Raw genomic sequence first — 25820 nt, forward strand, 5'->3', positions numbered from 1 at the left:
TGGCTCAAGTTGAATTAGATGACTTTGTATGGTTAAACTACCTTAACATCAAATAGTCTTGTTAAATCCATCACATTCGAATACATACATATATTGATAAACAATATTTTTATAGCACTTTTCTTTACAAACTGATTTAAATATTTTAGCTTATAGTCGATTGACAGGTGGACACCTTTTGATGCCTTTTAATCTAGCTTTAAATCAAATTTGAATGTATAAAATTGTAGATACATTTATTGTTATCCATTTCAGTAAATATTGATAGTAGTTAGACACTTGTAAAACATTTAATAGCTATAATTATACACTGTATATAATCAAAACAAGTTTATTTTATTAAAGAAAAAATGCACAAGAAAGACAAAATAACTAATTTTGCCAATGGCAGAGTATCTGCATTTAAGTCTTATGTAGGTTATATGGCACTAATGTAGTCACTGAATCAGTTCAAACAGGCATAACATAAAGGCATTACAACCTTTTTATTTTTTAGCGCCAGCCTGATTCAACTTTTAACTAATTTTTCTCAGTCTCACTGCTTATGTAGTTCTCTGCCTTTGGTCGGTATTGTAGATAAAGTCCACCTTACATGGTTCAGATTCACCCTGACCTTTTCAGGATTACATAAACAGCAGTAAAATGCTATATGCTGTTTAGTCACCTTGATCTGATCATAACGTCCATACTGTTCCTTCCAGGATGACGCTCTGGTCTTCCAACAAACACTAGAGGTCATGGACGGGTTAACATGTTGTACGTTTCTGTGCTTTCATGCTGGCCGTGACTCAACAACCAGCCTTGAGTCCAGTGCCTTGAAGCAAGGCATAATTCAAAAGCATACTTGAGAATCAGCCAAAGCGTGGTATTGCTACCAGTGGGAGGTGTTTGACAAATTTAACAACATTGTTAGATGTTAATTATGTCATAAAATACATCCTGGAAGACTGTTTAAAAAGGGTTTCTTCTGATGAAAGAGGGAATAAATGGTGGAATTAAATCAAGGATTGGCATCTTTTCCCACTAAGCTGTATTTTAAGAGTTCAGGAAGGTTAATACCCTGTTTACACTAAGATAGGAAGAATATAATTTGAATAATGAAGTCATTGACCACCGGAGAGCACTCTGCCAATCAGAAATTGATTTTGTTGTGCATTAACCGTCTTGCACTTTACAATCAGTGTTGCTATGAGGCTTGCTGTTAAAATTCTGTTCAGCATCTCCTTTCTGTTTGCAGAGGTTTGGCAGTGTCCTGAATCCCAATAACAACCACCAAAATACCCTGTAGTTTCTTAACTAGACAGGCGGCCGTTTTCCAGCTGCAAGGTCATGTTTTGTTTGCAAGAGAAATTCTTCCAGCAAGTTTGTTGAACAGACAAAGAGAGAAATATCAATAGAAAACCACAAGTTATTAAATTCAGAATAGCTTTTTGGGATTTAATGAAATGAAAATATCAATCCAACTCCCATCAGGGTGTTAGCCCTTTTCCTAATAATGCATTCACAAATCTAGCAGGAACACAGAGCTCAGACTCAGTTTAACATTTCAAAAAAGTGAGTCTGCATGAAAAAATACTTCATCGCACCATATTGATCTCGTTGATTACCAAAAGCCCTGTGTGGCATTTGCAACAGAATCAAAGGATTCTGTCCCAGCTCACCTAAACCCGCTCTAGAAATGAGTCAAATCAAGGAGAGCTATGTGTATTGATGGATGGAGATATGTGACAGGGACTCTTATCTCCAATATGTACATGGAGACATTGTCCTTTAAGGCTTTGCTGCAGGGTCTTTTCATTACAGCTCGCTATCAGCAGCCATCTTCTAATACACCCAGACAAGTTAGATTTGATTCATAGTCTGCTGAGCTCTATCTATTTTGCCGCGGACCCCTGTCTTCCCATAGATATCAGGACTGAGTGGTGATATCAACTATCTTACAGTGGCTATAAATCATCTGAGAGGATTGAAATGTGCTCTGACATGAGGATAGACGTTTTACAACTGTGTGGATAATGAGCATGGTGTATATCCAAGTGAGTTTAGACATCTTGCCTGGCCGGAGGTGCTTTGTTTTCATCCTATGTGTTGTGTGGTTTGTGTTGTCTTATTATATCCTGAGTTGCTAGGACACTCTTTGTCTGTCCCAGGGGAGTAGTCATTTCTATGTGGTTCACCCTGGGAGCAAGCTCACTATAGTTTACATAAAACAACATTAACGCTGAGCTTTTTTTTTCTAGTGAGAAAGAAGGGAAATATAAAAAAAGAACTTCAAGTGTTTGTATATATATATATATATATATATATATATATATATGCAGTACCAGTCAAAAGTTTGGACACACCTTCTCATTCAATGGTTTTTCTTTATTTTTATTATTGTTTTCTACATTGTAGATTAATATTGAAGACATCCAAACTATGAAACACATATGGAATTATGTGGTAAACAAACAAATGCTCAACAAACCAGAATATGTTTTATATTTTAGATTCTTCAAAGTAGTTGAATGAGAAGGTGTGTCCAAACTTTTGACTGGTACTGTATGTATATATATATATATATATATATATATATATATGGAAACAATATTAGGAGTGGAAACAACTATTTACTATTTACAGTCATGCTAGCGGCTCTGTGAGGCTGCACAGCTAAACGCTAACTGTAGCATTCTAGTATGCTCACTGTGACGTTGTTAAAATGGTAATCTTTATCTTACCTTACCAGACATTTACCAATCAACACTAAACACAAAGCACAGCTGAGTTTAGTGGGAATGCTGATACAGTTTTGTGGGTTTTTAGTCATAAATCAGACATTTTGGCAAATAACATTTTGACTTGTGGATGGCGCTAGAGGAAATGTGAAGGGATCATCAAAGTAATCACAATTCATCCTGAGGGGAACATGAATGTGTGTACTGAATTTCATGGCAATTCATTAAATATTGTTTTGACATTTTATTAAAAAAAACCACATATGTCAACCTCATTGTGGTGCGAGAAGAAAAGTCAGGCAGTCACAAAAGTCTGTAGGAGTCATCCTCTGGGGACCACGATTGTCAAGACAAGATTTCATAGCAATATATCCAATAACTGTTTAGATATTAGATTCTGGACCAAAACAGACCAGCATTTCCATGCCTTGAGCTCTAGCAAGGAACCTGCAATCAACCGTGTAAATTCACAATCAGACCACATATTCACATATCAACAAGCTTCCAAAAGCAAACACATCTGAATAATAACAACTCTTATTTCTAAAACAGCTTGAATGCTCTCTTAAATCTTCATTATAGTAAAAGTAAAAACTGATACAAGGATAAAAACTAATAGGACTGCCAAAACAAATAAACCCCCACCGCGGTGTCTCAGCAAAGGTCGCATTTCTCTTATCTCTTCGGACGTCTGTCATCTTGACTGAACTGGTAAAGGGTCAGCTAGTGTCGGCCTTCAGTTCAGATTGTATTGACACTTTGGATGTGTTTTCTTTTTATAGATTTTACTAAAAGCCTTCGACTCATCCATTAAATGGCTAAACTACTTATTGGATAAGATTTTATGGTGCAAAACGGCCTTTCTTTGTGCACATGGCTGCACAGGATGGATAAATGAGTGTGTTGTATTTTCTAAATTAATAATCTCAACAGCTGCAGCATTCGATGTGAGTGTAATTGATATAACGTCAAGATCGTCTGCTTTCATCTGCTGTTGAATGTAATATATGCCCTTTGATTCTAACTAATAAACAGCGCACAGTGTTAAGAAACCTCCTCTCAGCTGCACTGAACCAACATACAGCTGCTGCAGCCTTATACACTGATAAGCTATTCATGAAGTGTTGCTGTATTTCAAAAATGCATTGGGAATATGAGTTATTTAGTTAATTTCAAAGTTGCAGCCTTTAAAGTGAATTTCCGACACACAAAGCAGGCTGTATATTCCTGGCTTGGGATGCTGCCACGGCTGGTGTGATAACAGACGAAGTGCGATGTTTCTCTGTGACTCAACAGATGCTCGGAGGAGTGTGTTGGCTTTGAGCGGTTGTTGAGACGAGGGGAGTGGGAGCAAAGCGGCTGGCTGTGCTTCTGTGTCTTTTTCCCGACAAATGTCGGCGGCTCTTGAGAGGAAGGAAGTCAGAACTGTGTCAAAGAGACGTGTCGAGCCCATCCATCTCGTTATTCTCTTTCCTGCTTCGGTTCAAGGTGAACCTAGAAGATATTCTGGGTTAAGGAGGAAGAGTGCCACCAGAGAGGCAAGGAAGGTTATGAGGACTGCTCTCCTTTTACCCTTTAATCTAAATTAAATTACATTTCAGGAGAGGCTCTTTACTCCTGCTGCGGAAATATGATGCACAATGTTGGTTTATTAGTTTTCCAACTTGCACAAACATTAGCAGTGCATAGTACTTTCTCACCTCGCCATATAACCGAGCTCCACCGCCTCGTGACACGGAGTGAAAACATCCTCAGGTCATTACAAAGGACGATCCAACGGCCGTTTTCACAACTGTTTCTTTCTGTTCAGAACAGGGCTGGTAAAGAGGTCAGTCTGAAGGTCACCTCTGTGTTGCAGCGCCAGGATATATATAATGAGGACACTAACAGTAATGAGGATTTCGAAGGCTGAGGGTTGAGCACCAGAATTAATCTATACTATCTCGGCTGTGATTAAAGCAGTAATGTGTCTGCTTCGTCTTAGGGTGATGCTGATTAATGCTCCAGACCGTTTCTCAGTGCAGCAGGGAGACAGAATGACTGTTGGGAGGAAGCAATGCAAGGGAGATATGCTAATAAATCTAATGGGGGAGGTATTTTCCTATTTTTGCGACTAATTGATTTGACCACTGTAGTCTGCGAAGTACATTAACTACATTATCCGGGCAAATTTTGCTCAAATAAACCAAAAACACTCCATATCCAGCTCTAATGGAACAAGCAGTTTGTAGTATTGTTCAAAAACAACCAGTGTGATTGGCTGGCAATCAATATCTGTACATAAACAACTGATCAAATGACTATGTGTAATGTGAAAGGTGTCACTCGTAGTGAGGATTATCACCAAACTGTGCAGTTTCCCTCAGATCAATGGAGCTTAAGATGTCTTTCAGCTCTTTGTTTTGGTTTAATAGCATCCAACTTTAATGTTTGAGTTCAGGCGTATTGCTCTCAGATCATCAGGATAACAATAATAGGATAAGATGTAACACTATAAGGTATCATGTCGATATTGTGTTTTCAGCTTGTTTCACTGCCCCCCAAAAATTGTTGATGCAGGTTTTTATTTCAAACATTTAGACATGACGAAAATCCAATTTGAATTGAAATGTAGTCAATAAATCGTGACATGGAGTATAGCGTCATTTTTTTTTTCAGCCTAGTACCTATGCTTGTAATACATTTTTCAACTGCAAGTTAAAATAACATCTCCATCTGCAAAATCCATCCCAAAACTAGATATTTTCATTAAACCCTTCTGTTTAATATACATTAGGTGCTATGACTACTTTTCAGTCTATCTGAATATATTATAGGTTGTCTTATATTTGGATATTCTAATGCAGAGAATCAACTTGGCACTGGATGATAATAATGTGTCAGAAAAACCGTTTCAGTCGAGACAGGAATGGGTTAGTATTTAAAATGGTGCCAGCTCGTGTTAGGACAGATATTTAATCAGCTTGAGGAAAAGGTCTTCATACGTAGGATTGTTAAGAATCATCCATTAATCTGAGCAAGAACAAGCTTTGGTTTAATTGTATTAAAAAGCTGTACTTAATGAAAAAAAAGCCTGTCAGTGAAGGAGACAAAACTGATGGGTTTGTCTTTCCCTTAGTGATGAGCAGTGGTCTGTGTGGGTTGAAGTGTGGATTCAGTTTCATGATAAAGTAGTTCCCAAATGGCACTCGATCTGATTTGACACTCCACAGGTGATGCGGCCGAGCAGTTTCACAGAGAGTTATTAAGTTACCAAACTGAATACACCTTTTTGATTGTTTGGTTTTCATCTGTAGGGAAAGTAGTAGCCAAACACTTTTGTGCGACCTGCACTTCAAATGAGGTTCAACTGTTGTTAAACCTTGTTCTCCATCTTGAGGAAGGTAGATTTCCCTCGGGGCCACGTTATGTTGGTTCACTTTGAGCTCCTTTAGGAGGAGGACGCTTGGCTATTGACTTGCTCTGGTTCCGCACTTAAACGCCCAATCAGACCTGAGAAGAGGGGAGGAAAATCAAATGTCTGAATCATTCAACGCGGGTCAGAGACGAGGTCAAGCCGGGCCTATTTCTGGGTCCTCCGTTGCCGCGGTGACGCTGCCATCTTTAATTCATTGCCGCTGTCTGGGCTGTCGCCTGGAGCTGGCAGCTGAGTGACTGAGAGTGACCTGCCTGCCTGGGAATTCTGAGACAAATTCTCTGGAAAATCGGTGAGAAATGTGTTTAGTTTTCACTCCTGTGGATGTCAGATGGTTTCATGTCAGGTTCCCTCTTCCATCAAAGTGACCTCAAAGCTCCTACTAATTATTCATGTGTTTTAAAATACCTCTAGATGTATTCGCTGATGCATAAAATCTTCCCAAGAGAAAAAGTTTGACATTTAGTGAACCACACTTATTTGCTTTCTTGTCAAGAGTTCGGTCATAACATGTCTAAAATATGTATGAAGCCGCAGCCATGCTAGGCAGGCCATGCTAGCTGTTTCCCCCTGCTTCCAGTCTTTGTGCTAAGCTAAGCTAACTGGCTGCTCTGTGATACTTTATTTTTAGCGTAAAGACATGAGAGTAGTTTCAATCTTCTCATCTCGATCTCAGCAAGAAGCAAATTAGTGTATTTTCCATAAGTGTACAACTTTGCCTCTATGCACAAAATGGACATTTACCTGTAAAATAATATGGAAAATAAAGCCTCAACAGTAGTGTAGCTCGTGGTAATTTGGTGGTGTTAAAATGGATCGGTAACAGTTTGTTTCCTCATGAAATGTCAGTGCACAGACTGTCACATTATTATTTAAACTCCTGTTATAACAATGTCTTGTCATGTAAAGATGAAAAAGTGCATGAGGAGTGTATGACCATGGCTGCATTGCTGAAATGTGAACTGCAGCTCTTGACAAGAACAGACCTTTTTGGAGCAGAGAAGAAGCTCGGAGCCATCTTTAATTTTAGCAGGAGATCGCCTTCATGCCACAAGCTGTTTAAATCTGCAGACATGGTGTCAAGCTGATGCTAATTTGCTTGCAGGTGATGTTCTTCTCTGCTGTCCCCGCTCCAGCCGCGCTCCCTTTTCAATCCACTTGCACTTTTATTGCCATCTTGACCCGCTGCACTGTTCTGAAATGGCTTTTTTGGCTGACAGTACAGGTAAAAATGAGTCAGGTGTCCTTGGACGCAGCTTATAATTATAATAAAAGATCTGTCAGTGGCCGCAGAGAGTGAGTGAAATATGTCCTAAACTGCAGCAGTGCTCTGGGAGTGGCTGTCCTCGCTGCCAGACTCCCAGCATCCTCCTTGGCCCCTCAGACATCACAGATGGTATCCCGGCACCGGCCCAACAACCTGTGAGGGGAAACTGAGCGATAAAGTCTCTGACTTCTCGTTCAGCCTTGGGTTTGGCCTCATCAGGACATATTAAATGTTCCAGGCAAGGTCTATAATGTACAGGTGGAGCTTATCTGAGATATTAATGTGCTTATTGCATTTTCTAATGAGAAAATCTCCGTCATTCTAATGTAATTGCTTTTACTTAAATGACCTTAGATGAGCTTTTCCCTTTAGACACGCTGCTCTCTGATTTCACGCCCCCGAGGGTAGACATGTGTTGTTTTGTCCCTGACACGCCGTGTAGACGAGATTTTAGCTGAAGGTGAATTGTTGTGTGTGTGTGTGTGTGTGTGTGTGTGTGTGTGTGTGTGTGTGTGTGTGTGTGTGTGTGTGTGTGTGTGTGTGTGTGTGTGTGTGTGTGTGTGTGTGTGTGTGTGTGTTGAACCTTGCTTACTTAAACAGAAGATGCACTTACTTCCCTTAATAGCAGCTAGTGGTTATAAGGCAGGCAGGTGGTATCATTGGAAAATGTTTCTCTGCTATAGTACACAGCTGTGAATCGAGGCTTTGGAAAGGTTCAGGCCACATTTAATTGATCCAGATCCTGGAAGTGTTTTTATCCAAAACATCTATAACATATTGCATTTAATTTGCAAATACAGAGTGCGAAAAAACACTGGGAAATCCGAAGGGTTTCAATTCTCTCACGTATCTCTGATTTCAAAGGATGATGAAAATACAGGCCACTAACTATACCAGTATATCATGAAAAAAAAACGTGAACTAACTTACTGCATCCGTTGACCTCCTGGATTCTCCTTGCATACTGTAGTTGTAAATAGGTCACACTATTTTGGGAGGGGAAGCTTCTGCATATTTACAAAACCTGTACTTGGCTCACATCTAGTGCTTCTGCAAAGGACCATGCTCATTGTCTATTAATCTGGCAGTTATTTGGATGATTAATTGATTTTTAAGTCAATAACATCTCAGGAAATAGTGAGAAAAAAAGGTCTGAAAATGTATTATTTTTGTCCAGATATTTAGTTTACAATAATGAGAGCTCACAAAGCAGTAAATCTTTACATTTGAGAGCCTGAAACCAGATACATTTTGACATTTTAACTTAATAAAGGTACCAAACAACTAATCAATTATCTAGAGCTACAAAATTTCAGACATTTATATTTACTACAAGTATATTCATTCATATGCTATTTTACACATTAACATTACACATTAGTAAAAACAGTTCCCTAGTTTCAGTTTTTCAAAAGGAAATATGTGCTGTTTATTGTACTCCTGTCCTGTGTGATAGTAAACTAAATATATTTGTTTTAAGTCTGTTAATTGTACAAAACAAGTAATTTGAAGATGTAATCACTGCACATTAAACAGGTTTAGGTTTTGTGATTTAACATAAAAAGCACACTCAAATAATCACTGTTGATCCACCAAATCCCAGGCTGTACTTATTCGAATTGACTATTTTCCCATTTATGAGCTTCTGTGATGAGGTTGACATGGCAACAGAGCATCAACACTCAGTAGCAAGTGTAGCCCTTTTTTTGGAAAGGTCATTTTGTTTGTGAAATGAACATGCACGCTTATAATTACAGACCATTGTGGCTATTCTTTTGTCAGGATCCTTCATTAAGATATAACTTGGATACCTTTTTTTTTTTACCAGCCTTCTTCCTCAATCACGATGAGTCGAGCATCCTTTTGTTGTTGTTTTTTCCACCAAAGTTAATCAGCAGCATCCACTGTGATTGCATTTTAATTAAAAGGCGCCATTTTAATCATCTCTGGCATTATGGTGGAGAAAGGGGATGTGGCGTTATCAATTCTGTCACTGCCTATTACACACACACACACACACACACACACACACACACACACACACACACACACACACACACACACACACACACACACACACACACACACACACACACACACACACACACAAACACCCTATGCCTGACTCACTATGCTTGACAGGATGCATCATTAAATGAAAGTTGTAATTAATATTGAGAGCTGACATGGCCTCCCAGAGTACCTGATAAATTAAACAAGGCAGTGATGAGGAGGTAAAGTTGAAGTGACGCTAATTGCAGAGCGTTGAGGTGCATAGTCAAGAAGGATTACGTGGCTCTTTCTTAGAAGTCATCTTCAAGCTAAATCTAAGTTCTTGATAAAATGTGAATCGTTTGGATTTTAAAGTGTTCAATTGTGAAAAAAATATTTATTTGAAGTTGTGTTTCTTTCCTCTTTTTGCTCTGTTTTTGGTCTCCACCAACTCCTGAAGGACATATCTGTGTCTATAGCTACTAAATGTCCCACTTTCTTTACCAGCGAGTTGCTAACTGTGTCTCTCTGTTGTTTGGTGCTAGGCACGTAGTGTACAGGGTGTTTATTAGAGCTTTTCCGCTGCAAACAGTTGCCTGCTGTGTATGTTAATGGCCCTGATGAGAGCGGTGAGAGTGAACCAAAACAGTAAAGGTGCTGTAAAACCAAAACAAATGAGCTGAAAGATGCTAAAATGCACCTTAGAGCTACAGGGAGTTGCTGATAATTCTCTGTTACTATGAGCAAAACTTTATTGGGACTTTATTTATAGGCATTTCAGTCATTCTGAATATAAAAATATTGAGCAGCTTTAGGATTTTGTAAAGCAGTTAAAATATGTGCTGTAAGGTTTTTATGGTTTCTATTTCTTTATGACTTCGCGCTGGTGATATTTGGTATTATGTTGTCGGGTTGTTAGTCTGTCCGTCTGTTCATTCTCGGGATCGTCATAGGAACGTCTGGAGGGAATTTATTCAAATTTGGCACAAACGTCCACTTTGACTCAAGGATGAACTGATAAGATTATGGGGGTCAAAGTTCACAGTGACTTCACTAAACACATTTCTGGCAATAACTCGAGAATTAATTAGCTAATTCTGATAATTTCACACAAATGTCTAATAGGGTAAAATAAGGAAGTGATGACTTATTGGACAGACATAATGTAAACTGCAACATGACTGGTTGACGGAGGCACAGATGGGGAGGTTGTAATTCAATTTTCTTATATATGCCACATAGTATTATGTGTAATATTAATGGATAGGATAGTCATTACGGGTCTGCTGTGGCAGGAAGCTGTGAAACATAGCAGTTTTGAACCAACAGCAGCATTTGAGAGTTATGGTTAATCTGCAAAATGTAGTTTACTCTGTCCATAAAAATGAGAATTAAAGTAAAGTATGAGTTGTCAGAAAAGCCATTTGTGGTCTTGGCATTTGAGCACTAAGTTGTTTCTCTTTAGTTCAGGACATTCTGCCTATTATTTTTGTTCTTAAGTGCCGAGCGACCTTACAGGCCTTACTGATGTATCGCTCTACATCATTAAACAGCCATTTTGCTGACATATTGAAGCCATTACCTCCAAAAGATGTGATTTCATAAAATGTGCCCTCGACTTCCAAACTAAAATGGCTACATATTGTGTCTGCATAACCAAGTTATCACGCAGACTAGACTTTATTAATGATAAAAGAACAAACTTGGATGCTTGAAAAAGTTCCTGTCTCATCCACACCTGTCCTGATTATCTTTCCTTTTAACAGACTTTTCCAACCTATCGCTTCTCATAATTAAAGAGGTCTGACTGAGGCCTCTCCTCCTACTCAGCCTGTTCTTTACTCATGGTCAAGAGCTGCTCATTGCTGTCCATCAAGGCCACCGGGCTTAGAGGGGTGCATCGAATCACGTCACTCCTACTGATGAGCTGAAGCAGGGAAATATCAAAGATAAAAGACCTGACGAAGGAAGGCTGAGGGCTTGACCTAGTTCTTTACAGATTGTCTTTGTGTTGCAAACGCTGCAACGCCATAAACTCTGTAGTCGAGAGCTTATTGAACAAACACAAATGGCTCTTACAAGCTCATTTCTTGGCTGAAGGCCTGATTATTTCCTGAAATGTGGAGGATCACCTGTGCAGATCGGCGAGCAGAACAATCAGTCCTCTGCTCGCTGCGACTCCCACGTGTGAAATATGAACACAGGGAACAGCTACCCATAATGCTCCTGCCATCTGCTCATTTATTAGTCTGGAACACCCAGCCCTGGTCCAAGCGTTAAGAGTTAATTAATATTCATACAGCATTCATATGTGGAAACGTTGGGGTATTAGTGTCAGAGACAGGATAGGAGAAGTCGCACTAATTGATGATTGATGGCCCTGCCATTAGCAGCGAGGCCCACGGCCAGTGTTAATGCACTACTAAGCTGTGGGCTTCTTTCATAGAGTGATGAAATATTTAGATTTTGTGACATTGGGCTAATTTTGTCCTGCAGTATAGTACATTTTCTGCTCATTCGGTTGTCTATTGTGTATACTGCCTATGCTTATGGCCTCCATTTATATCAATATCAAGACATTTGTGATGGTTTCCTTGCTGCCATATGAAGTATACCTGCTGGACTGGTTTACAATTACTCTCTTCTTTCATCGTGAGTTGACAGTGATTCATATGATCAAATTAGGCTGCAGTTAATTTTCTTAAAGGAATAGTTGGACATTTAGGGATACACACTTATTTGCGTTGTTGCTGTGAGTTATATGCATATATATGAGTTTGGTAAATTCAAAGCTAGCTAGACAGCAGCAGGTTAGTTAAGTTAAGCATTCAGACTGGAAACAAGGGGAAAAGCTAGCCTCCCTCTATCCAAGAGTAAGTGTTTTACCCTTTGCACGGATAAAACAAACAAGACCGGATATGAAATTGGTATCATCTTCAAATCATCTAACTCTCAACAAGAAAACAAATAAACATACTTTCCGAAATGCCTAACCATTTCTGTCAGTTAGTTTTTTTTTTTTATTAATTAATTATGCATTGTTTAGACCATAGAATATCCTTTAATGGTGAAAAGTGTCCATCACTGTGTGCCATTCAAAATGCTTGTTTTGTCCACCCAGTAGTAAACAACCCCAAAGTATCCAATCTGCATGATATAAAGAAGATAAAAGCAGCAAATTCTTCCTTTTGAGAAGCTTAAACAAGTTTGTTTATATCATTTCTGTTTGATAAATGACTTAAATGATTCATTGTTGTTGTAGATCAACTTTAAGAGCATTTTCTTTCTATTAATATGTCTTGTGTTTCACCCTCTCTCACCTCCAGGTTGCCTGTTTGAAGACGAGCTCTGTTCACCGTATGAGTTCTGCGTCAATGGTAAGTCAGACCGAGAGAGTCATGTCAACCCGACGCCCACCACACCTCATTATATCATCGATCCAACGCAGCACTCAAGCCGTCGCAGCTATTTATAATCATTCACGGCCTTATAGAGAGAAAGATCGTCATTGTAGAGCTTGCTCACAGCATTTTCGATTCAACTCAGTTTGGACATATGAGTCATGTTTAAGAAAATCATTAAAAACATCAGGGAGCCAGGCTGCAACAGTTTTTTTTCTCACTAAATCTATCTTACTAACTACAAAGCTTAGGATCAATACCAGTAGGTTGTTTCACCTTTTACATGTCGAGGTTCACTCGAACCTGCAAATTGTCACAACCTCATCTATAAAACCATCTTGTCGTGGGGGATGGATGTGTCTGTGTCAGTGGTTGCCATGACAACGTGTCACCTGATGAATTGAGGGGAAATGTCGGGGCTTTTCACAGTGTGGCAATCAGCTAAAATCACACACACAGCGCGGAGGGGGGGGCTTCAATTTTGAAGGCGTTGATAGCATGTCGATATCGAGGAACATCTTCACGAGTTGAAAGGTTAATGTATTCTTCCGTAGAGGAAGGGTTTCAACACCATATTGTTCTTACGTGCACACTGGAGACCTACATCCATCCCAGTGCGTGTTTGTTTTTAATGATTGAATGCCTGCGCTTTGAGGTTGTTTGTTTTTGTTTGCATACTTCATTTACTTTCTGCAGATTCATCACACAATCAATTTTTACAATCAAGATGCAGCCAGCAAAGGGAGTTTTTGCTCTTTTGCAGACAATAGAATGACATGCAAATCATGGTGTGACCTATAGGAGACAGCGTGGAGTAACAAACAAGACAAACAATGAAAAACAGGACAAGAACCAGTTTGAATATTAATAGGAGAGGAGGATGAAAATGACTTGAGATTATTATTATATTATTACTGGTTGAATAAAGTCATTTAGCAGGGCTTTAACTGACATTTCATTTCATTATTGATTATTTACTATTTTAATCAGTCAATCATTTTCTCTATAAGATGTTATAAATTGTAAAGAATGCCAATTGTAATATCCCAGAGATTGATGTGGTATCCACAAATGACTTGCTTACTATTATATCTTTATGTCTTAATAGTTGCTGATTGTAGATAAATTGATTATTAAATGTTCATCAAAGGGATTTGCAGAAGATGACAACTACAGTCAGATAAATAAACAAAATAAAAATGTAAATTGATCCGAAATGTATTAACAAAGCAGGAAAATCAATAAACAATAGGCATATTGCATGGGAAAATAATGTAGAACAAAAGCAAAGACTTTATAATGAATATTAACAAGCTGAAGGAAAGATATGGTTCTTAAAGAAATAGTTTTCTTTCCGAGATAGGATGAGAAGATTGATACCACTTTCATTTTTGTTCGGTAAATACGAAACTACAACTAGCAGCCAGTTAGCTTAGCTTAGCATAAAGACTGGAAACAGGGGGAAACAGCTAACCTGGCTCTGTCCTAATGGCTTTACGAAATAAATCAAACAAACAAGACATAGACTAGCTTGTTAGTTTTAAGAGGTGGTTGGAGGATGTTGTTACAAATCCAGACTGTTTCCAGTCTTCATGCTTAGTTAAAATAACCGCCTGCTGGCTGTAGCTACGTTAAGCACACAGACACGAGGGTGGTATCAATCTTCTTATCCAACTATTGTTTAAAGATGGGTTTCAAAGATATCTGTTCGCAGGGATAAGATCTAATAGCGAAGGGTAGTCAGTGTTTTTTTTATTTTTTTATATGTAGCATGTTAGAGAAGCAAATTTAGAGATCCTTTCCCTTATTTCCATATTAACCCAGTTTATGAGGAAACTGGGAAGGAGGAGGCAGCGCAGTAGAGAAATATAAATGACTGACTTTAATTACAGAGACCGCAGAGCAGAGCTGTGTGTAGCCTAATAGAGGGAAATTGCTGATACCTCGACATAAATCCCCCAGAGGCACAGAGGAGGGTCGTGGTGGGTGTGGAAGATCAATATTACCTTAGAATATCCCGCAGAGCTATGACCTGAATGGTCATATTCTTTTCCCACATCTTCTCATCGTTTATTTTACTTTTATACCACGCTCACATTATCCCTCTCACGCTGAAATATAATTACATGCTCGATAAAAGCAAACGTATAAAGGCAAGAAAGATTAATGTTGTTTATAATATGCAAGTAATGAGACATTATTTAGTTGCTTCATAACCCTCCACATACATTCAATTTATGCTCTGTCGCTCTCCATCGGACTCCTGATGAGCAGCAGACAGACAGAGGATGAGTGGGAGTAACTAGGTCTGCCACTTCAACTCTTCCCCTGGTCCCTGAAGAGGTAACCCGGTTTATTCTGGGCGAGGCCAACCGTGCTCCTCATCACCTCGTGTTCTGTTGCCATGCAAAGTGGATGAGGGGAGAGCTGCTCTCTGTGGTGTCTGTCAGCACCAGTTGATACCTGGTCGTCTGTTATTTACAGTACAAAAATAAGTCACCCCCTCAGGTGGAAATAAGTATGTTTTATCATTTTTTACAACCATGAGAAAATGATATGTGGTGGGTTTTTTTTTGACACTGATCAGCAGAAAGGTTGTTGAATTGAAAATAGATGTCTGTAAATTGATCTAAATTAATTACTTATTAATTATAAGTATTCATCCGCTTCAAAAGGAAACACCCAAATCATGGCTGTCCAACTGCCCTTTCGTTAATTCCTTAAGCTGATTTTTCTTCTGCTCGCCTGTTGAGCTTTTTCTATCAGGTGGCACATATGAAGTTTACAAAGATAACGTTGGCAGGTTTAACACTCAAAATGTTCTATTTTTGAAACAATGGCTGCAAAGTCTGTTACTCCTCCACAGCCCTCTTCATTGCCGTTTTCCTTCCATCCACCTCTGACTTGCCTGTTTTGTCTGCGTATTTGAGTCGTGACAATGGGGCTTCAAACTCACACAGAAGTAAACAAAAGCAGGCTTCTCATTTTGAGTTTTTCAACTGTTTTATATTTGTTAAAAACATAATCTATTTTGGTCAATTGGGAATACTTTTTAAAGGGTACAAATCGCAGCTTTAAATAATGCGTAGACAGGAGAAAAAGCTCCTTCAATATGTTCTTCTACTGGAAATGTCATTGATTAAGTAGGTCAATTACCATCCACCATACATCGTAAGATATTCAGTTGTCATGTCTCATTTTGAAGCCAACCTCTCAAATCTTTATTTCCATCTTCAGGGGAATACTTTACCAGGGGGGTATCCTCTAAAAGGACATGTGATCACCCTAAGACCGGAAATTCATCTTAATTTGATGCAACTCTCCAGAGTCTCTGGCTAACTGGTGTGATAAGCAATGCTGAAGTACAGTGGAGAAGTGCTACAAGTTTCCCTGTGGGCACCGGTTGTCTCCCATTAAACACTTAACCGCCTCATCGATCGGTGGTTATCTTGCCTCCACTCGGGCCAATATTGTCTGAAACGTCTGCGCTGTATTTTACATTTAAACGTATTTAGGTGATGCTTTTATTGATAGAAGCTTGCAACGGGTTCATCTGTAGCGTAAACGCTTAAAAGTAACCACTAAAAAATATATAATCACAAACAATCTGTATGGGCGGAGAAAGAGCGGCAAACACAGTGAATGCAAATCCAAAAATAATCAAGAAGTGTTAAGTGAAGAACGTGAAATTAGTCTTTACAAAAGGTTTAATGAAAGACACAAACTCTTTGGTGGCAAATGTGTGAAAAATATAACGGGAGAGGTCAAGATAATAAATTAAATGTAATAATAAAGCTAATTTATATTCCACAGCAAAGTGAATAGGCAGTCTGTTTTGATGTAGCTCTGGGAGTCTGGTTTATATTTATTCATTTATATGTAGATTGCAGTGCATGAATAAACGTTATTATCATTTCAAAGCCATGATGTTCACATTAAAATAGACCTGAATAAACTGTAAACACTTCAGTTTCTGTTCTTTTCATAGCATCTGGCCGGTCTCTTTGCATTGATTCGGGCCTATTCATTTTCATGACATGAGTTGCACAGCTAATACACCTGCTCCAATACGTCTTCATTTGTCTCCCGGGTCGGTCCTCTCCTCCTTCCAATGTACAGTCTTTTAGAAATGCTCTGCTGTCTGTCAGCTTTAGTGTTCGCTCCTGTTATCCCCGAGCATTAGCCTTCACAGTTTAAATAGCTTTAGCAGCAGCCGGGTGTCGCGCTGTCTGTCACAGTGGGAGGAGAGACGGTGTCTGGATTTACAGCTCTTTACCTCCTTTCTTTGGCTGAAAATCTCCGTCTTTATTCCCGTCAACATGGCGCTTATCCAGACGTAGCTCGTCTTTAGGGAGAATGTCACTGATTTGTAGGATTGTACGTCGATTGATTGCTTTTGTCGACTGTTTTCATGCATTATATATTAGATTGATCGAGGTTCATTTGCATTGCAGTTGCGATTTGTTCGTCACAGTGACACAAGGCACAAATTGATCCATTCTTAACCTGACAGATGATCATTAGAAAATCACTTTGTTCTGCTCTGCTTGATATATTTAGCTTCATTCCCAAGTAGCCTTGGATATGTTGGCCCTATGGATCTATACTGCTGACATATTTAAGGAATAACTCCCTGATATTTAATTGCCCTGCATTTCTGTTATTTTCAGATTTTAAGAACTCTTCATGCACCAGACACATGCTGCGCTCCTCCAACCTTAAATCAAAATGTTGTTTTTAGCTGTCAGAAAATCAGTTTCCTTCAAACTGTGAACTACAATGAACCATTGTTGCTTGATAATCCCAGTATTGTGGATACACACGCACAAAGGGACAGAACGATGCTCTGTGATTCATCATGCATGTGGCTCCGGATGGTTCAGCGTGACTTTGATAAATCCATCAACTATGATGTTTGACAAACAAGGGTTTCTTTGCTGTAAAATACCTCCCTGACTCCTATTTTTAATGTGTGTGTCTGTGTGTCTGGTGGCTATCGGAAATGCACCTGTCAACGGAGAAGGAAATATCATCTTTAACACTAGCCGTTGCCATGGAAACCAATTAGGGTTTGAAACATTTCACAGTTTTCCCCGTGACTTGTTATGTCACCAGCCTTCCCTCATTTCTTACATAATACGTGTTGTTTGTGTTTGGGAAAAATAAATCAAACCAGACGTGTTTGAGAAAAACTACAAAATCTAAGTTATTATATTAACCATGAGAAGAGGGTCTGTTGGCAAAGAGCAAGGAGGAGGTTGACTTCTTGTGATTCAGATGTCTGTGATGATCTGTGCATCCGTAGGTGGGAATGTTTTCCTCTGCGCTGTTTGAGATCCGAAAATAACTCCGGAGTGTTATACTGTGTTGTCTATGCTAATTCACTTCCTCCCTCGGGCTTCTTCCTGTACAGAGCTGTCATTTACGGAGGGGGGGTGGGGTCAGGAAAACACCCGCTTCTCGTTTAGAATAAGAATTCAATTTAGAGCCTGACATCACGTTATTATCTTTGTTATCATCAGTCACTGACTTTTACACTCAACATGGCACTGTAATGAAAGTATTTTTAGTGGTGGGATAAAACTGAACTGAACGGATGAAGAAAAAAAAAAAGGAATATTTTTCTTTGTTGCTCTTGAAGGCAAAGGTGAAATTCCACGTCCCGCTCTTTGCGTGAAAATGCTTAATCACATAGATGATTAAAAGATATTGATCGTACATGTGCAGTGGATAAATAGGAATAGGAGGAGGAGACATCAGTGTTTGTGTATTCTCAGTCCCTGATGTGTCGTCGGGCATCAATCGTACCACTGATGTTTGCTGTCGTTGTCCGACAACTTGGGTCTAATTAATGGGATGCTCTGGTGCATGACAAAGTGTTGATTCACATCATTAGATCCCATCTAATCACAGTGGCATCCTCACACAAGCTCGCACGCGGTAGTATGCATGATTGCACGAACAGACACGCGCACACGCACAGATGAGATGGCTCGGATCGAATCTGCAGGATTCATCTCCAGAGATCATCTGAGAGGTAGACTTTCATTTATTGAGTTTAGCCAACAACAAGATGCATGGATTTATCTCTCTTGCCATCTTATATCTCTATAAAACGGCCACGCGGGTCATTTATATTCCGGGCGTTTTGTCCGCACGCTGCTTTCTGACCCTCCTGATCCTCAGCATCCTTCTGAGGTCTAGACCAGCCTTTGAATTACGTTGCTGATAGGGACTCTGTTCGAGGGTTGCCTAGCAACCTGTATTGAGTGAGGCGGGAGGCCTGCTGATGGGGAGATCACCAGGGTCCCTGATAAAGTCTTTCCTGCCATGAATGGCTGCTTATCTTGGTGCTGTCAGAGGAAAAATGTCAGCTATCACCCCCCCACAAAACAGGATGTTATAGGTTTCGGACACATGTCTGCTTCTCTATTTCAGCTATCAAAACATGTCCCTCATTAAAACAGTTTTCACAGTTTTCCCCATTTTCTTTTTCCCGTAGATGGAGTGTTTGGACGGTGCCAGGAGTTGGCCGCTGCAGACCTGTACACATACGATATTTCTTCCTCTGCTCTGCAACGCCTCAGGATCCTCCTCCAGAAGCTGGCTCACAGAGGTAAATACCGCCTGTTTGCCCGTCTGTCTTTGTCCGAGTGTCCCCCCCCCCCCCCCCCGTCCCCCCTCCTTGTTCAGCAGCCTTTATCAGTCATGTACAGGGCTTACAGCTTGTCAACTGCCATTGTGTGATGCAAAGCCAAATAAGCCAAGCTGTCTCCTTGGCTAGCATAGAGCGACACAATTGAGCTAGAACTGGTCATTTGACTCATATCGAGGCCATTGTTTCGCCATCATCCCCTCTAACTCCTCCAGCCAATCTAATTGGGTTGTATGCTGGTGGGGCATTTAGAGCTAATTTTGTGGATGACTAACTGTGGGGTGTGCAGTGTAATCACATCCGGCAGTCTCTCCTACTCAATCAGCGGCAGCAGCTAATGTGTTTGTTATAACAGGTTACATCTTCAGGGGCACAAAGTGCATTTGCAATAAGATGTCTTCATAACGGAAGTAACTGAAAAGCTCATTATGAATGCAGCAGGCATTTAAGGGGTTCAAGTTTCTCAACCTTGGAGCCGTGCTGGAGTCATGCATCTCCTCATTTCTGTCAAGTTGATATTGCTGATTTTATATTCATGTCTTGTTCTCTCTGTTGTAGACACACAACAGCTAGAAATGACTGGAGCCTCCAGGCAGTCTGCTGTTATGGATCCAGCGTTATAACTGCTAAAAGTAATGACTTTGGCTCGTTTGTTTCTAACAGACAACTCTGCCCATAAAATGCCTAAAAATAGCTTGAATGTGACGGATTTTGGAATGTAAGACTGAAATGGTTACGTGGGTCCCTCATTTCTTGATCATTTCCTACAAAGTTTCCTGGAAAAAAATAAGTAATCTGGTACTAATCATATGTGAAATAAGAGACAAACAGTGAGTTGAGTGTTAGATAATAAATACATGATGGATGACCAGGTACTCAGGATTAAATGTAGCAGTTCTTCTAATGATATTCCTTTCAAATAATTAAACTCAACTAACTAAATCCTAACTAAAAGACCTGTGTCTCTATTTACCTTATTATTAGTGCTAATTACGTGATTCTTTCCAGAAAACTTGTCAGGAAATTATTAATGCATTTGCAGGAAATCACAGACCAGTGTTAACAAGCAATTTATTAGAAAATGATGTTATTTTCTTTAATATTTTCTCCACACATTAGGCAGCCTGTAACTAAAGTTATGAACCACCAGGGGGCAGTAGACACCTTTAACACAGACCGTGACCGTAAGCATCAGCCCTCTAAATGTAATTGGCTTTGCAGGCCATTCTGAGTTTAATATCTTTTAACAGGCGTGAACCACTGTTGAAAATCATTAAGAGTTAGCAGTTGGCCGGAGGAAATAAAAAAAATAAAAAGAGGAGGGAAAAAAATGAAGTGATGAATATTAAGCAAGGCGAGACCACACATTTATTCTAATTACTGTTTAGAAATAAACAAATGAGAGTGAGGAGGATGAGAACAGACCCGGTGTGTAATTTTCCCTGCTCCTGTTTTAAGAGGTGTGTAAATGCTTTAGATGCTTTTCTTCACAGCTCTGACCTTGTGTTTGTAGACGCCCGTTTACAGACGCCGCAGACATGACATCATCACTTTGAATCATTTTCCCCTTTTTTTCTGTCTTGTGGAAGCACATCCACAGACACAGAGCATTATCTTTGGATGAATCCACAATGCACTGTTAATACTCGATGGCACGTTCTTCTTATCAGCTCAACAGCTATTGAAGTGTCATCTTTGAGACGTGGGGCGCACATTTTTCTTTTCTTTTTTAAGCCCAGACAGGGTTACTGAGACCATTCTACTGTAACCTAAATTGAAGAGAAGAAGGGGAGAAAAAATGTTGAAAAACATCAATGGAATCGATTTACAATCCTCTTTATCTTGCATCAGAGATGCAGGTTGAAATCGCACAATCTCACTGCACAACACCAATGTCATTCAGATCAATAGAAAATTGACCCTTGTACAAAAGGGCTTGGGTTGTCTGGCTGTGTGTCCCCATTGGCAGAGCACAATGTCTGCTATTCCATTTTCACCACAATACCTTTTGAATGCAAGGGCCCTGTCACCCGACTGCAAATGACTTTTATATTACACAGCACCTAAAGCCAAGCAGCTTTAGTATTCACATTGTGTGCGGCGTGTCTACACATTTCATAGCCAGGCTGCTGTCATATTGCTGTGGAGTCATTATGGCTCTGCTAAATGTGTGTGTGTGTGTGTGTGTGTGTGTGCAGACTGGGATTGTGTGATGATACACACAGGAGCTAAATTAGTAATGTACTAATTTGATGTTCAATACAAAATGATGAAGCATTTAATTGTACGTTCACTAAACACTGCCCCTGAACACCAAATGTCCAATCATAGCATAGCAACCGTATGTAGACAGGGCAGTTCTGTCTAGCTCTGGATGTCGCCAAATATTGGTGGGGTTGTAGTAAGAGAAACAATCTGTCGTCATCACACATTCCTGACTGACAATTTTTTTGTACTAGGATGGCGAAGGCCCTACTCTGCCTCTCATTGGCTTGTAGTTTCTGCCTTCGTTTGTTGGATCGATTAGGTTTTTGGATAAGGAGTAGGATTGGTTAGAGAAAGAATGTCAAGGTTAACCAATCATCGGCAGAGTAGGGCGGGTCATGTCTTCTCCATCCTATGAAAAACGCACTCGCTTCCAGACCAGTAGTAACCCAGTTTTAGCGTTATTTACAAGGGCATGGGGCATGGAATTAGCTATGTGAAGTATTTTTGGGGTTTACAGGTTCTGATACCTGCTCATGACTTCAACATCAACCTTGATGACACTTCAACACTGCAAAAACGCAAAATCTTACCAAGTATATTTTTCGAATTACTAGTCAAAGTAACTCATAACACTTAATACAAGAAACAATCACCCAAAAAGTAACATTTCAGTGAGATATAAGGACTTGTTTGTAGACTTGATTATCTAATTAAGTAAAAAAAAAAATACTACTTTTGAGCTTTACAGGCTTATTATAAATGCAGCTTCTGGTGATTTATAGATCAAAATGAGTTTCCATAGCTAACTTCAAGATCTATTTTTATCTAGAAAGGCCAAAATAGTACATCTTATTCCAAGAACTCTTTTGAAATGAATTTTCACTAGTTTCATTGGCAGATTTTTTCTTTTTTTTAATTAAAATCCAAAAACACCTTGTATTCATTGTTTGATTTTTTTTAAACTTATTTTCGAGGTGCCCTGTTCTCCAATGTATTTGTATTTGATTTGAAGACGTTTACATTCCAAATACCCCACCCAAACTTTAAGCTATTGTTAATTTTCCATATTCATCTGTTATTCCTCATCCTTGAATCTGTATCTCTTGTAAAAGTGTTATAATAATGAGTAAGAACAATAAGGTTAAAGTCACTGTGTTGTGCCTGTGTGATACTGCATATCAAACCATCCAAGGGTTTGAATGAATAACGTGTTAATTAATATACATTTTTTATTCATAATGCAGTTCTTTATAAGCTAGCAAGGATTCTGACTGAATAGTAGCTTTAGCACAATATCATGTAAGTGGCCTTCATTTGTAGATTTAAGAGATATTAAGAGGATTCTCCTTTTGAAACTAAACCAACTGGCGGAGTTTTAGCGTTAACATTGGCTTATAGGGCTTAGTGAACGGTCAGTTGGACTTCAGGATGGAGGAAGGTTAACTCTAGGTTTTTTAAACTAGTTCATGTCCTATTTTTCAGTTCCTGGTCAGTATTTATCCTGTCAAGCTCCATACCCTCAACATCAGAAAGAATCACATCAGAATGTAACACCGGTGTTCATGATACACCACGTTAAACCACACTAACCTGTGGTCGATTGACCTCCTGACCCTGTGCAGAGCGGTGGATAGTCTCATAGTACTGACAAGTGAAGTAAGATGATGCACTGTGACATTTGCATTATAGCTCCATTGACAGGAGGCATCAGTCAGGGACAATCAGTGACCATAAACTGACATTATGTCACTCCAGTGCCACTGCAGTCCTACTTTCTTCCTGCACGAAAATGTCTTTTTTGACAGACAATCGACAAAACCTGTTGTTCGTCCTCATATTCTGCTGTCTGTTCCTTGACAACCTTGCTAGATGGTACTGGAGAATAACAAAAGTCAGACACACTCTCACGCTAACATGCCATGTTGAAAACTTGAGCTGTTATAAGAAAAACAAGAATGCTTTTATTGAACCGTTCAGTGTGAGTCCGTGTCTGTGAAGGTGGCAGGATCATTTCAAAGAAAAACCTGCTGCCGATTTTTACTCTGGGCGAAATGATTTCCTTCACAGGCAAATAATCGTTTATATCCTCGTAGATGTTAACCAACTGTTTTTGCAGTTTTGGCAATATGAAGTTATTTTAGTAGAGATGGTGAGGCAATCACGGTTCATTCAAAACCACAAAACTTTATTTTAAAAGATACAAAATATATCAGCCTGGATTTTGGGGAAATGTGTATAAAATAATGCATTATATATTTAGAATATTTGCATTTTAAGAAATAGTGCAGCCATAAAACACAAAGTTATATCACTCAGTGTAAACATTATATAACTTCAGTGAGGAGATGGAACAAGTTGATGGACTAAGACCATACATCTACTAAACAAAGTTTGTGTGTTTTAAGTATTTCCAGAAGATCACATCAATACTGTACTTTATATTTTTTAAGTAAATGATACTGTACACAACATATTCGTATTTCAGGCACTGTTGGTTTTCATGTTAGGTTATTTATTTTTGACTAATTAGGTAGAACCTGCTGCTAAATTATTCACGCTTTTCAATTAATTCCTTTAAAATCAGTTGGTGGGCAGAAGTAAAGCAAAAGCAGATGAAACTACAAGACATGTAGCTAGGAGCCCATCTAATAGGCTTTGAATATTTAGGAAGCCCCTCTCTCTCTCTCTCTCTCTCTCTCTCTCTCTGTCTGTCTTTCTGTCACACTTGCTCTTGCTTGTTTAAAAGCTGTTGCGTTAATGGCAGGGCGTTAATTAACCGAGGCATTTGCCTGAGACGGCATACTATCCTTTACAGGCAAAAAGCCGGCAGCACTTTCTCTTTCTCCGGACTTACAGATGAATTTGCATGACATTTAGCTCCTCAGTGCCAGGATAATCAGCTGAGCTGCTGATTGAGAAAAAAATCCAACAGTAAAGGCCCTGACTTTTCCTCCTGACTTTTCCTTTTACAAAATGGTTCACTTTGATTCTGTAATTTTCTCCGGCATACCTTTTCCCCCTTCAAGTGTGCCCATCACAGACACACACAACAACATGGTATGTATGGAAATGAGTGCATCCCCCAGGAGACAGGTAGGGGGATAGAGGTGTCACAGTCAATGAGGCCCGCTTCATCCTGTTGTGGCTCCAATCGCACATTCACCATGAACCCATTTAACCGGCTGCAGTTAACCGCAGGTACCATATGGATCCTTTAGGGCTGCAGCCAGAGCTGATTTCCCCATCCCCACTGATGATAGCATAAATGATCATCACCGCCGCGCTAATATATAACAAGTATACACCACACCGGTTAAGCCATGGGTAGTTAACTGTCATTGTTGCACGGATGGATGGCTGAGGCGCGTTCCAGAACAGCGACAACATACGCTGCTTTTGTGCTCCATTCAGCGCTGCCAGGAACGACTAGAGGCATCTGTAGCTGCTCTGCATTGCTCACATCCTCATCTGGTGCTTATGAATATCTATGAGAATACCCAGAGTCTATGGGTGAGAAATAAGGCTAATGAAGACATTCTACTGGGTTGATACTTTCATGTTTTTGGTATTCTTTTAACCCAGGCTGCATATTTATTGCTATCAAACATGTCCTCATCATTAAGAGCAGCATTGTTTCTTTAGATGAATGTGTAAAAAGTTAGGTATGTGGCAGCTAGGAATCCAAGCAGTCCAACGCAACACAATTACTTCTTTCTCATTAAAAAATGCTTCTGCACAGAAATTAAGTGTCATCAATGGACATCTTGGCACCTCAAAAAGTATGATATCTGTGGTATTTCTCTGCTCTTTGCCGATGGAATGCTGTGCCTCTTGGCTCATTGGGAATGAAGCCATGTTTTGGGTATCTTTTTTGCTTGGGTAGCTCCATCTGGTCCTGGCACCAGTGTGCTTTGCCCCTGCCCAGGAGTTCTGCATCCCAACTATGTGTTGGCAATTAGCAGAGATGTTGGCAAGGCGTCAGGCCGCAGTGTGACATTCTCCCTGGGCTTGTTGACTGGCTGTGGTGTGTGTGTGTGTGTGTGTGTGTGTGTGTGTGTGTGTGTGTGTGTGTGTGTGTGTGTGTGTGTGTGTGTGTGTACATGTCTGTGTATATACATGTGTCCGTACATGTGTGCATGAGTGTGAATGTGTAGTAAAGGCT

At 39.6% G+C, this 25820-nt stretch overlaps 1 protein-coding gene across 1 annotated transcript in view; it reads left to right on the top strand.

Annotated features, from left to right (window-relative positions):
• The window catches only part of ptprn2 (protein tyrosine phosphatase receptor type N2), a 121021-nt gene that overhangs the window by 1974 nt on the left and 93227 nt on the right, over positions 1 to 25820 (top strand). Inside the window, exons 2-3 of the mRNA XM_054623054.1 lie at positions 12721 to 12771; positions 19298 to 19411. Of these exons, the coding sequence (XP_054479029.1) occupies positions 12721 to 12771; positions 19298 to 19411 (165 nt within the window). The remainder of the gene's footprint in view (positions 1 to 12720; positions 12772 to 19297; positions 19412 to 25820) is intronic.

This window comes from Anoplopoma fimbria, chromosome 21, assembly GCF_027596085.1.
Source record: "Anoplopoma fimbria isolate UVic2021 breed Golden Eagle Sablefish chromosome 21, Afim_UVic_2022, whole genome shotgun sequence".
Taxonomy (NCBI): domain Eukaryota; kingdom Metazoa; phylum Chordata; class Actinopteri; order Perciformes; family Anoplopomatidae; genus Anoplopoma; species Anoplopoma fimbria.